The 12505-nt window shown below is 42.4% G+C and overlaps 1 protein-coding gene across 1 annotated transcript in view; it reads left to right on the forward strand.

Moving 5' to 3' along the window:
- The first annotated feature begins 3738 nt into the window (after nt 1–3738).
- Nucleotides 3739–12505, forward strand: part of LAMC2 (laminin subunit gamma 2) — a 52072-nt gene continuing 43305 nt past the window's right edge. Inside the window, exon 1 of the mRNA XM_087827591.1 lies at nt 3739–3997. Within this exon, the coding sequence (XP_087683717.1) occupies nt 3919–3997 (79 nt within the window). The 5' untranslated portion in view covers nt 3739–3918. The remainder of the gene's footprint in view (nt 3998–12505) is intronic.

The raw sequence follows: 12505 nt of genomic DNA on the forward strand, positions 1-12505 counted from the left end.
ACGCCATCCACATTTCGGCCTGAAGCGAAAGCTTCCACTTCAGCCAGGGTGCTGGCTTCTGACAACACTGCTTTCTGGAGTCTGGCCAACCTCAGAGAGTTTGCCCAGAAGATCCAGGAAACTAGATTCCCATTTATGGCCATTTTCCTTTACAATTAAGAACAAGGGGAGTTGTCCCCTCCCACCCTCCGATTGCTTTATTTTACATTTTAAAATGTTATGCAGAAGCTGACGTAATTGGCACTGTCTAGGGAGGTTAAGGACAGGGAACTGGGTCTATTGTTGGCATGTGAACAGCCAGTGCTTCAGTTTTTATCATAAGTGAGTTTGAAAGCGGGTGACATGCCAGACATTCCTTCTGAAAGTGAACTGAGGTAAAAATCAACATGTCACTTGCGATTTTATTTGGGAGGTTGGGGTGCAGAGATGATATTTCTGTGAAGTGATTGACACAGCATTGTAAAAAGGAAAGTCCCCTTGGGGTGGTGGGGGTGACTGAGCTGCAAGTGAAACAGTGGACAGAGGAACTTACAGGGCCTCAGCCTTCCGGTCAGCCCTGTGGAAATGCTCTAGGACCTTTCCATCTCCGGGACTACAGAACTTCTGCATAGGACATTGTCCCCACTGGTACCAGGGCTCACACTCTAGATGAATGTGACAATTTAGGGGAAGAGAGGAAGACCCAAGTGCTGACTTTCTAGAACAAAATTCCAAGACAGGTTTGAAGTTCGTGCTCCTAAGCAAACACTTCAGAAAAGCATATCTTAAGTTTTGTAAATTGCCAAAAACAGACAGGTCTCCAGAAGAGGGGTCCCCTGTAATTCTTGGGTGGTATTTCTGCCTGAAGACCCGAGGTGGCTTTCTGCCTGAAGCTCCTGAACTCATCAGAAGCAGTGAGATTCAGGGTTGGATGCATTCTCTGCGGTGCTCTGCATGTCACGACTTATGTAGACACTGTTTCTGGTTCTGGGTTTGAGTTTGCACATTTGAATTAGTGTATCTTAATTATCAAGTAGATTTTTTGAGCGTTTTCTCTTATTTTTTATACCAGTTTTATATACTATCGATTTTACTTATTTTAAGTGTACACTTTGATTATTTTTTATCACTGTCATATTTCAGAATATTTCTTTCATTCCCCCCAAATTATCCTCATGCTCCATTGCAGTCAATCCCCTATCTCTGGTCACCAGTGATCTGGTTTCTTTCTTTGTCGTTTCGCCTCTTCTAGAATTTCATGTAAGTAGAATCATATAGAGTCTGTTTTTTTGTGTCTGGCTTCTTTCATTTAGCACAATGCTTTCAAATTCATCCATGTCCTGTATGTATCAGTAATTCATTCTTTTTTTAATTACTGAGTAGTATTAAGTTATTTTTTCCTATATTTTTTGTTGTGTTAAAATACACATAACATAAAATTTACCATCTTGACCATTTCTACATGTACATCAAAATGGTTTTTGTTTGGATTTGAAAAAAAGATTTATTTAGATCATGTGGAAAAGCAAATCGATCTTTGTTGCCTTTCTGAAAAGCATGTGTTAATTCAAGTTGATAGTAAGAATATATTTAAATTCATCTGACCTTCACAGTTTCCTTGAAATAGATGATCTCACCCTGCCATATTTAAAATGAAGTTGTAAATGTAGAAATTTTGAGCCATTTGTCAGGCAAATCTGAAATGTGAAGGAAATTTCCAGGTATATAGCAAAAATACAAATTAATTAACAACTTCCAGGTAAATTGGTAATTAGGACATAAACCTAGTTTAGATCAAGAGTTCCACAGATGTTTAAAATTATGATTGAGGAATCAATTAGTAGAAAGATTAAAACAAAAAAACTTCCATCTTTCTCATACAATATTTGTTAATAATTATAACAAGGAAAAACTGATGACGCTTAGTGATAATAAAAGCAGCAACAACAATAATATTATTATTATTATTATAGCTTACTTACATAGTGCATGTTATATGCCTGTTGCTGCTCTGAGCACTAGATAGGTCATTAACTCAATTAATTTCCCCAACAACTTTTCCAAGTGAGTGTTCTATTATTATCCCCATTTTACAGATGAAGAAGCTGAGGCCCAGAGAAAAGCAAGTAACCTGCCTTGATGAGAGGTGAAGACAGGATTTGGCCCTGAGATTCTGCTCCAGAGCCGTGACTTTTGACTACTAGAGTACTCCTAACACCAGCAGTGCTCTAGAGAAAAATTTTCAAATTGGCAAAGGGGTTGGTATTGTCCCTGAGCCAGACAGGTTGTTTAGATGTATGAAGAAGCCCAGAACAAGGCAATGAACAGACGTAGGAACTGAGAAACACTGGAGCATCCTCTTCACATAAAAGAGGCTGCTGGTTGGCCTGGTGCCCAGGGGCCTGCTGCCCATTTTTCTAACCCAGGCCTGGGTGGCCTCTGGGGGTTCTTTCAGAGCTAACAGGTTAGGAAAACCAGAAATCTTTGTTCAGAGTCCACTGTGACTTGGCTTTATTGACTTGGGCCAATAGTCCACAATCTCCTTGGGTTATAATGGATGTTGACAAGTGACCATTGACTTGCATACTGAATTCATTCAATATTTTGAATTTGTCTATGGTGCTTTGTAATTTGACCTAACAAAGGGTTTATGGACTCTGAAACTAGGTTTTGAATCTTGGCTTTGCCACTTCCTGGCAGTGTGACTTTAAGTGTATTACCTGATCTTTCCAAGCCTCTGTTTTATCACCTGTAAAAGGGGGAAATTAATAATACACCTATTTCATAGTGTTGTTTTGAAGACTAAAGGGTTATTATGTATAAAGCATTTACAACAGTAAATAGTAGGTACAGCATATGTGTTAGCTTTTATCACTCTCCAAAAATGATGACAGATGTAAACATGTGTTCCACCCTTTGAGATATAATAAACAATAGCCATCTGCACCAAAAGGAAACTGACCTTCAAGATTTATTTTGGAGGGCTCTGTCTGTTCCTAGGTCCTGCTGGACTCCGGGACATTGCACAGCACTGATGGGTGGAAATACAAGGAGCAGAAGATGCAGGGACATGAAAGGGACAGCGGTGGATATACCAGGATTTTCCGTTTTCTAGATATCGCTCACTTCGCCTAGCCCAGTGGGCTTGGACGATACTCACAGCGGGTCTCAACAAACTTTTTCTAAGGGGCCTGTAGAGAATGACTGGAGAAATAGGGTCTAAGATGTAAAAGGAGTAATGAATCTGGATCTATTTCTTATTTTGCGCCTCCTGTGCGCTAGATGCTGAACCAGTTGTTAGACACTAGGGAGCCTTCAGAAGGAGGCCCACCTGTCCACAGGGGACTTAGGGCGTTGATGGCCCAGGTGGTCAGGAGGTTCTGGGGACCCAGGAGAGGAGCCCTGGTCCTGGCTGGTGGTGGTGAGGAAAGAAGGAAGCGTCAGCAGAGCGGGGTCCGGCTGCGCCTGGGCGGGAGCAAGCAGAGGGCCCCGTTGGAGCTCTCCGCCGGCCCGTTCGCCTCGACGCCTTCCAGACCCCGGCGCACCGGGGCTGCCGGTTCCTCTCCGAGCTTGCGCACTGCACACTGGACCTCCCCGTTTGAGGAAGGGGCGGTCTGCCCGCCGGACCACCCGGGAGAGAGGGAGGGCTCGGGCGCGTCCCCGCCCCGCCCCGCCTCGGCCGGCCAGGTGTGCGCGCGGGGGGCGCGGCCGGGGGCGCGCTCCGCAGCCCGGCCCGCGGCGCGTCTGCGTCCCGAGGGCTGGGTCCTCCTTATTCACAGGTGAGTCACACCCCGACACGCAGGCTCTCTTCCTGTCAGGACTGAGTCAGGGAGAAGAGTGGATAAAACCACCTGACCGCGGAGAAGGAGGGCACAGCGGCGCGGAGTGGACCCGCCCGCGCCCGGCGCCAGGCAGCGACCCCCGGCGGCCCCGCGCGCCATGCCCGCGCTCTGGCTCAGCTGCTGCCTCTGCCTGCCGCTGCTCCTGCCCGCCGCCCGGGCCGCCTCCCGGAGGGAAGGTGAGTGGCTCCCGGGAGGGACCGTCGCAGCCCCGGGCTGGCCTGGCCTTCCCGTGCACACCGTGCGGCCGAGCGCGCCTCAGCTGGGAGGACGCCCGCTCGGCCCCCAGCCCCTTCTGAGCGCCCCCTCCTCCCTGCCACCCCCCTGCACCTCTCCAGAGCTGGGTTTCAGTGAGACCGAGATGGCTATAGAAAGCCGTCTGACTTAAAATATACGTATTGGGAAGCCAGTAGCTGTGCCAAACCCCGGTTTCCCTTCCTTCAACCACGTTCCTTGATTGCTTCTTTGACCAACGGTGCAGAAATGCTTTTCCCATTGTGTGTTTTTATGGATAGGACTTCGGTGGGAATGTTTTCTGTGACTGTGAGCACCCCAAAGATTGAAAATGAACCTCTGCAATAAGCCTTCTGAAAGTTCCGTTTCAGCTTTGGGATGAAAAATGAGCCTTAAGTGTCTTAAAGATGCTTTGCTTCTGATTAATGTTACCTTTTATAGTATTTTCACATAATAATCATTCAACAGGCATTTATTTAGCACATATGTCATAGATCATTTGATCTTATCTGGGCTACCTGGTGGCTGTCATGTCCTCAGAAGTTCAGCTGATGTAAACAAAGCTTTCAGGCAGCCTAGCAACCATCGACTGTACACATGCATCGGCTCTGACAACACATAACGGGTGTTTTCCTTGTCACTTAGTTTTACCAGTGATACTTGACTGTATAATTACCTTGCGTTTTCATGTTCATATTGCTTCCTGCACCTGATGGCATTCCAGTAATCATTTCAGCTGGGCTAAGAGCCATTTTCACACTGTGTGAATGAGTGAACATGAGATGATGTTCATGTGCAAGTGGGATCATCTCAGATATTCCATTTATTATCATGCCGTCTGGGTGATGCTGGCCTGAATGTATGTTAATGGCAAGGATATTTTAGCCTGTGTATAAATGCTTTGATGCAGTCCTTTTTGTTTTTTCTGAAATATTTTTGGAATTACCTTCCAACCCATCATCATGACTACCATTTAAAAAACTCTTTATGAACATGATGATGTAGGTTAGGTTCCCTCAGAGTTAAGAGAGTCTTACCCTAGTGAAAAACATTGTGAAAGTAAGCAGCGTCTCTGAATATTGGAATTCACAAGGACTGCTTATAGATCAACTACTAGAATCTGTTGGATTAAAAAAATGAGAAAATAGAAATGGATTTGCACAGAGCCACAGAGGCAGCTGTTGGCAGAGACAGAATTGGAACTTGATTCAGGGTTCTTAGACTGAAACTTTTGGGATCACATTACAAAAGTAATAAGGAAACAAGGTGCATATTTACCTAATGGATGATTGTTGAAGTAATTTTCCCCTTGGCTGTAGTTGAGTGTGTGTGCGTGTGTGTGTGTTAGCATTAGATAGTAGAAACAAATATGTAGGATGTTATCAATTGTTTAATGAAATCAGACTCAGGTAGACAGAGCTTGGACTCTCCCTTCTCAAGAATGGCCCAGCTCTGAGCTTTCTGTCCAGACCATTAAGTCAGAAGAAGTGTTCAGGCTCACTTCTAGACCTTCCCCTTTTGGGAGGATGGACTGCTTAAGATATTAGACTCCCTTCCCAAAGGAAATTGTTTTGGGGTTCAATGAGAGCATGAAAACTTTGGTGTTAGTGGAAGTTAGAGTGTAGTGGAAGTTAGGCTGAAACTATAGTACTTTGCCACCTGTAGACAAAAAAAGAGTTGCAGGTTGTTTATAAGCAGGAGATGATGTCACTCACTCAAGGGTTTAAAGGATGGAGTTGAGCTAGGAGAGGCCAATGAATGGTCATCGCGATAATAAAATGAGAGAGGGTGAGGCATTCATCATGGTGGTGGAAATAGCAAACAGGAAATAGGTTACAGATCCATTTAGAAGGTAAAATTGAAAGATTTTGGTAATCCAATAAGTGTGTGTGTTAGGAATACCAGTAAGGGGAAATTGTGAATAATAAGAGGCCAAGATGGGGCCAAGGCTCAGGTCAAGTGATTGTTTCCTTCCTCACTGGAGGAAACGAGGACTGTGAGAGAAGTATGAGCTCTGGGGACAAGGTTGAGCAGTGAAGAGCAGGGATTGAGTTCCTGTGGGAACCTGTTGGATTTGAGATGAGAGCAGAGGTGTCCAACAGCCCTGGTTAACAGCTGGAACTATGATTTTTGAAGTTTAGAAGGAAAGTTTGAAATGGAAAGTTGGGAGCCCGAAGGTGCAAAGCAAAGCCTTGACAATAGATGAGATTTCCTGGGACACAGAGGTAAAAGAAACCTCAACACTTAACAAGGGGATGGAAGAACATGAGGGAGACGGAGGAGGAATGAGCATTGGGGAGAAAGGAGAATTAAGAAAGAAGTGTGTTTGTTGTCCAAAGAGTTAACAAGAGTTTCGACAAGGTGGGCCTAACAGGTGGTATTCGGATATGAAAATATGAATATACAAAGACAAGGACTACAATACTCTGTTAGACTCAGCCATTAGGTAAGTTTTGAAGCAATTATTCTAACATGGTGAGCTCAGAATCCAAGATTATTAGAGATCACTCATGTGGTTTCTCCCATGGCCTGGTACCGGAAAAGATGTGCTATGGATAGTGAAAAGGACCCGTGGAAAGGTTTATACTCTCATAGATTCTTTTGTTTAAATTGTTTAAGTGGTATACATGATGCATAAGAGTGCAGGCTCTGGAGTAAGACTGCCTGGGTTCAAATCCTAGCTCCCCATTTACCAGTGGTGGGACTTAGCAAGCTACTGCACCCGTTACTCAGGCTCCTCGTCTCTAAGATGTGAATAATAAATTGTCATGATCGTTGCATGTAGAGCACTTAGCACAGGGCCTTGTAAGCACTCGCTGTGTGTTCAATATTATTATTATAACCAACTGTCCTGCCAGTACTGAAGGTCAGTATATTGCCTTCTGAGTTTTAAGTGGTGAAAATTTTGAAGGCTCCTTGAATTAGCTCAAGAAAGGCGATGAGGAGCTTTCTGCTGAGGCTGGAATCAATCCTGTTTTACCCAATAAAACAAATGACAAAGAACCTGACAAGGAACCCAAAGCAGATAGGAATTTCAAGACTGGATTTTATATCACATCTTCTCCTTGACTTTGGTCACCACCAGACCTCATCACATACAGATTCAGCAAAGCTGTTGCTCTCTAGAATCTGCCCAACTATAAGATGACCTCATGTAAGATGGTCTTTCACTTCTTAATACTTAGGTCTCCCTGCTCTTCCCCACTCCTCCCACCAAAATAAAATAAAATAAAAGGATTTTGGCCAACTTAATTATGAAAATAAATATAGACGGTCACATGCCTCTTTATATTTAATTTAGTAAATTAGTTATGCAAACATACTTAAAGTCACATGATTTATAAGCTAATAACTTAGACATATGGGTTAGTTCATTCACATTCATGAAGTAATCTTTCCATTCATCTTTAGCATGCCTAAAGCCACTTTAATCCAGTTTCTGCACTTTGGACTGGGTGGCCTGAAATACAGCTCTATTTTGAGTCTGTTTTCGATGCTGTCATTAGAGAGCACACCATTTTTAAAACATTTAAAAATGATCCTTAAGCTTACATTGTGCTTTTCACGGCATTATCATATCAAAAGGCTTATTTATGACTACTTTCAGCAGTGACAATTGGGAGATAATAAAACAATTGTGAGAATTGTGTTTGATACCTTGGCCTCTTCCTCACTAAGTTTCCAAAACATTGATTGAGGTCATTTCAAATTAATGTGTCTGTCCCAAACACTAATTGTTTTAAAGTAAAATCCTTGAAAAAGTGCCCTATGATATGAGACATTGTGAAAAGACTTAAATGTGACCCTTTTTATTATCCTGAGAGAGAAAAAAAATAGAAAAATAAAAACCTTTACCTTATATTCAAGTGTGTACCATAAACAGGAGTATAGAATTGGGGTGGCGTGTAAGTTGGAAATTTCTATGTGGGCTTAAACTCTGGGTGTCCTGAGTTGGGGAGTAACCAGCCACTGGGTCAGCGCCACTGATCCAAGAAGCCAAGGAAGAATGTTGATTTGTGATCAGTGTTCATGGGAAAGTCAGGAGCATGAAATTAAGGTGTCAATCCTGGGAATATTTGTCCCATTTAAGTTCTTAGTGGCTCAGCTATACTGTGTGTCCCCCCCGTCCTCCCCCCTCCCCCCCGAGAAATCTGCAAGGACAAGACTTGAATCATCTATTACCAGTGTAGAAACAGGAGTCCTGTAGGTTCTGGAATACTCTAGTCACAAATTAGACCAGGTAGATTACTGAATCATTACTGGGCCATGTTCTAACATAACCCGCGGGTACGTGATGTAATATTTGCATCATATCCAAAGCCCAAAGCTAAGTCTTTTCTGTGTCTTTGGGTGACTGTATGTCTGTGTATGTGCCTCCCCAACAAACACGTGCTTCTTGTGTCACAATTACAGAAGAAGAAAACAATGGTTCTTCCTCCAGCGCTGGTCAGTGTAAGGGCTTGAGTGTCCCCCCCCCCCCCCATCTGCTCTATCAGAAGAGAGGTGGAGTTCAGTTGAGCAAAGGCATACATTACATACCCTGGACTTCTTCAGGCTCCTAGACTGGTGATTTTCAACCTTTTTCAGCTCATGGTGCACATAAGCTAATTACTAAAATTCTGTGGCACACCCAAAAATGTATTTTTTGCTCATCGGACAAAAAAAAACAAGTATAATTTTGATTTACTTAAACTGGAAGGCTATTGTTGTGTTGGCTGTTGTCATTTTCTTATTTGACAGTCTAACGGAAAAGAGGTCAGTGCCCCTAAGTAGTCAGGTATTGCATGTTTTAGAAATTCTTGCGGCACACCGGTTGAAAATCGCTGCTCTAGACCATTTACAGAATTCCAACTGTTTCTCTTCCAGATTTTATTTTTATTTCTTGTGTAAATATGGATCTTCACATTCTAAAAAGAATTAAATTGCAGCCAAATCCTTTCCCACACTAACTTAAATTTTGGGGAAATTACCCAAATCTTCAGCTGCACTGGTGTGGGGCATTTCTTACAAAAATGTTTGCATGTTTCACTGCTTTCTTCTCTTATTACAGCATCTTGGAACTAAATGGGATTGGGCCTTAGGGGTTCTCTACACGAGCCTCTCATTTTATAGAAAGGAAGATGACACCCAGGGAGGTAAAGTAACTGCCAGAATCCCCATAGCTGGTTATAGCAGAGCTGGATTTGAGCGCCTCTGATCCTCATAGACAGATGGCAGGATCGAGGCCCAGAAAGGTAATGGCCTTGACGAGAGCCACGCGGTTGATCACAGGACCTCATACCATTGTGAGTGTTCTTTAACAAGGTACCTCCTTGGCTTATTTCTAATTCTTGAGAATTTCCATTTAAATTCATTTCAGACTTGATGGAATCTTGATCTGTTGTTAAGAACACCCTTTATGTCTCTAGGTGGGACGCCTGTGTCTTGTCCATTCAGAAGTCTCTGTTTGTGTATGAGTCAGTATAGTGGCTGCTCCTTCAAAAATGTGAGAAAAACAGGTTAAAAACAAGCACAAACTCCAGTTTGTGGAGCATCGACCAAAGAACAAATTTCAGATAACCAAGTTTCCTCTCTCTGTGTCTCTCTGTCTCTCTCTTTCTGGTACAACCCCGTTGTCATAATTTTCATGCAGCTTGGAATTGAACAAGTGGCTCAGTTTTTAAAAAGGACAGTTTAAGGGACAGCAATAAGCCTTATCAGTCATTATTCTTCAATGGCTGTTGGCATTTTGAATCTATAGATGCACATTTGTGTCCAGCAGTATCAATAAGTTTTGGAGGCTTTCAGGGTTGCGTCTGTTTAGAGCTAGAACATTGAGCATGTAATATTTCACCATACTTACTGCTGTTTCAAATCACTACTCATTTTGCTTTTGGTAAAAGGAGATTCCTAGTATTTAAAGATCATTTCTCGTCTCAAACAGATTGGACTACTTTGCAAGCGATGGGTCCAACAGTGACCCAAGCTTCTGCTCTGGACTCATCGAGGGAGTTGTACATGGTAGGAGGTGATATTCACACACTGAGGTCTGTGGGGACAGAGAGGAAGTCACAGCTGACCTGACATGGGAAGTGACAGTGGAGCTGTAGCATATTTGTCCTACTGAGACATAGGACACATGGCTCCCACTCCCTGGTGAAGGCTTCATGGTCCGATCTCTTCTTGGAATATTTTTTATTTATAGTTATGGATATATAAAAATGGCTGGGCTCCTGAAAGCCCATTTTATTCATTTTCTGACTTTAAGCAGTAAAATTTTATTTTATTGCTTTCAAATAGATTCTTTTTCAAAAAAGAATCCTTAAGGAAGATGTTATAAATGTACTCTATACATATTTTCCCAACACTGTAAATGTACATGACTTACCACTGTTTTTTGGTCAAAACTGGGAACTATAATGGTGTATAGTCAGCATGCACATACCTAAATGTGTGTGACTTTGCTGATAGGAAAAAATCTCCATGTACTAAAATGGCTAATTTTACTATTATGGCTAATCTCCATGTACACAAGTATATTGTTCATAAAGGCAATAAAAGGTTTAAGAGGGAGAATTATTGGGTAATTTTTTTAAGGAGCCAACAAAACACAAATTTAGATGATTGAAATACTACCTGTAATGTTATACTACAAAAATTTCCGCACAAATCAGAATTCAGTACAAACCAGAACTTCCTTTTAAACTTTTCTTTATTCAGATGCCTCATACACGACTTCTGTCCTTTTGGTTCTCATTTTGGTGTCACCTCTACCTGTCCTGGACTCTCTAATTTTCTTTACTTCAGCTGCTTTGTAAGGGGGCATACGGCACCTTTTGCTGGGCCAGGTAGAAAATGCTCCAAGGACACCATGCTCTTTGAATCACAATGAAATGTGCTTTCTGTATTGGAATGCTTTTCTTCATAGATGAACTCAGGGGAATCTAGAAATGGCTATTTCTGTGGTTAGAGGTATGTGGGGTTCCATGTGGGTGGGTGAATACTTGCATGTAGAATCCTTGCCATGCACACTTACTGAGTCTCCATCCTATAGCTGACACCTGCTGTCTTGGAGTGGAGCTATAAGGTGCCAGGTGTGAGAGACGGGAGGCTCTTCTGTGTCCCTTGTGTCCCATTCTTCTCTTCCCTTTACCTTTGAGCTCACTCAGACTGAGCCCTCAAGCTCCTCCTTTGCCCTCAACTCCTTTGCTAGTCAGACAAAAATCGGTGTCCCCAGCCTCTCTGTTCACTGGGACTGTCTTTCCTTCTCCCCACTGGCTGCCTGGACCCTGGTGGGGAGTAAGGGGAAGACACCTCCAGGTGTGGTCTCCTGGTGTCGCCTTCACTAGGCTGAGTTGTCTAAGTCCACACTTGCCTTTTCCAAGTCTGGGTTGTAATAAAATGTGCTATAAACTCAGTGAAAATAGGCGTCTCCTTTTAAGCCATAGTCTTTCCAAAGAAAAATGTGGTGATATGAGTTTCCCTGACTCTCGATAACTTTACACTATTTAGAGTTGGAAAGATCTGCTCATATTTTATCACCCAAAGTGGCCCGTGCTAGTACAACCCTGACCTCTGTTGTCCCCCTGCTCAGAGCACTGCCTGTGGTGGCCTTACCCTGCTTGGGCATTCACGTGTCCTGGGAAACAAAAGAACCAAGCAGGATGTGGCACGGGTGTCTCTGGCTGCGTTGCTGGAAAGGCAGCTGTGAGAAATGTGGGAGAGAAAACTGAATTCAGGGAGAAGATTCTTAGCCAGGGAAGTGTCCGTTCCATTTTTTCATTCTACTTAGAAGACATTGTGACAAACCTCAAAAAGATAAAACTGGAAGCAGACCACCACACATTAAACTTAAAACTCAAGATCAGTTTCAATGAAGAGCTGTTCAGATGTGGTTTTAAAGTATTCACCCAAGCAAAGCCATGGAAAGAAAAATCTCACGTAGGAGGTTTTAAAACTAGAAAATGCTTATGAGCATTTTCATCAGCACATGTAAGTGTAATATGATAAAAATACTCGCTTGTCATCTTGAGTATCTCAGATTTAGAGACTTTGATTTTTTTAAATTTTAATTTATTGACTTAAAAGTTGTTTTTTCAATTATAGTTGACATACAATATTATATTTCAGGTATACAGCATAGTGATTAGATATTTATATAACTTACAAAGTATTCACCTCAATATGGAGACTTTGATTTTTGCAAATGGGATGATAACTTCCAATGCTTTTGATACCAAACTGATAGCTGTCAGGAGAGTATCTTGCCTTAGACTTTGTAAGTAATGTGCAATTTGAGTATTTGTAAAAATATGTTAAAATACATTAGAATAGATTACTATTTGAAGAAACTTTCAATCATTGCTTTTGTTCAGAAAAGAAGCATTTGCCACATTTTTTAAAAGTTAATACTATTCTCAACTTTAATTTTATTCTCCATTTTTAATCGAGCTATTTACAGGGAGGTGACGGTT

The sequence above is a fragment of the Miniopterus natalensis genome, chromosome 19 (genome assembly GCF_054644295.1).
Source record: "Miniopterus natalensis isolate mMinNat1 chromosome 19, mMinNat1.hap1, whole genome shotgun sequence".
Lineage (NCBI taxonomy): Eukaryota > Metazoa > Chordata > Mammalia > Chiroptera > Miniopteridae > Miniopterus > Miniopterus natalensis.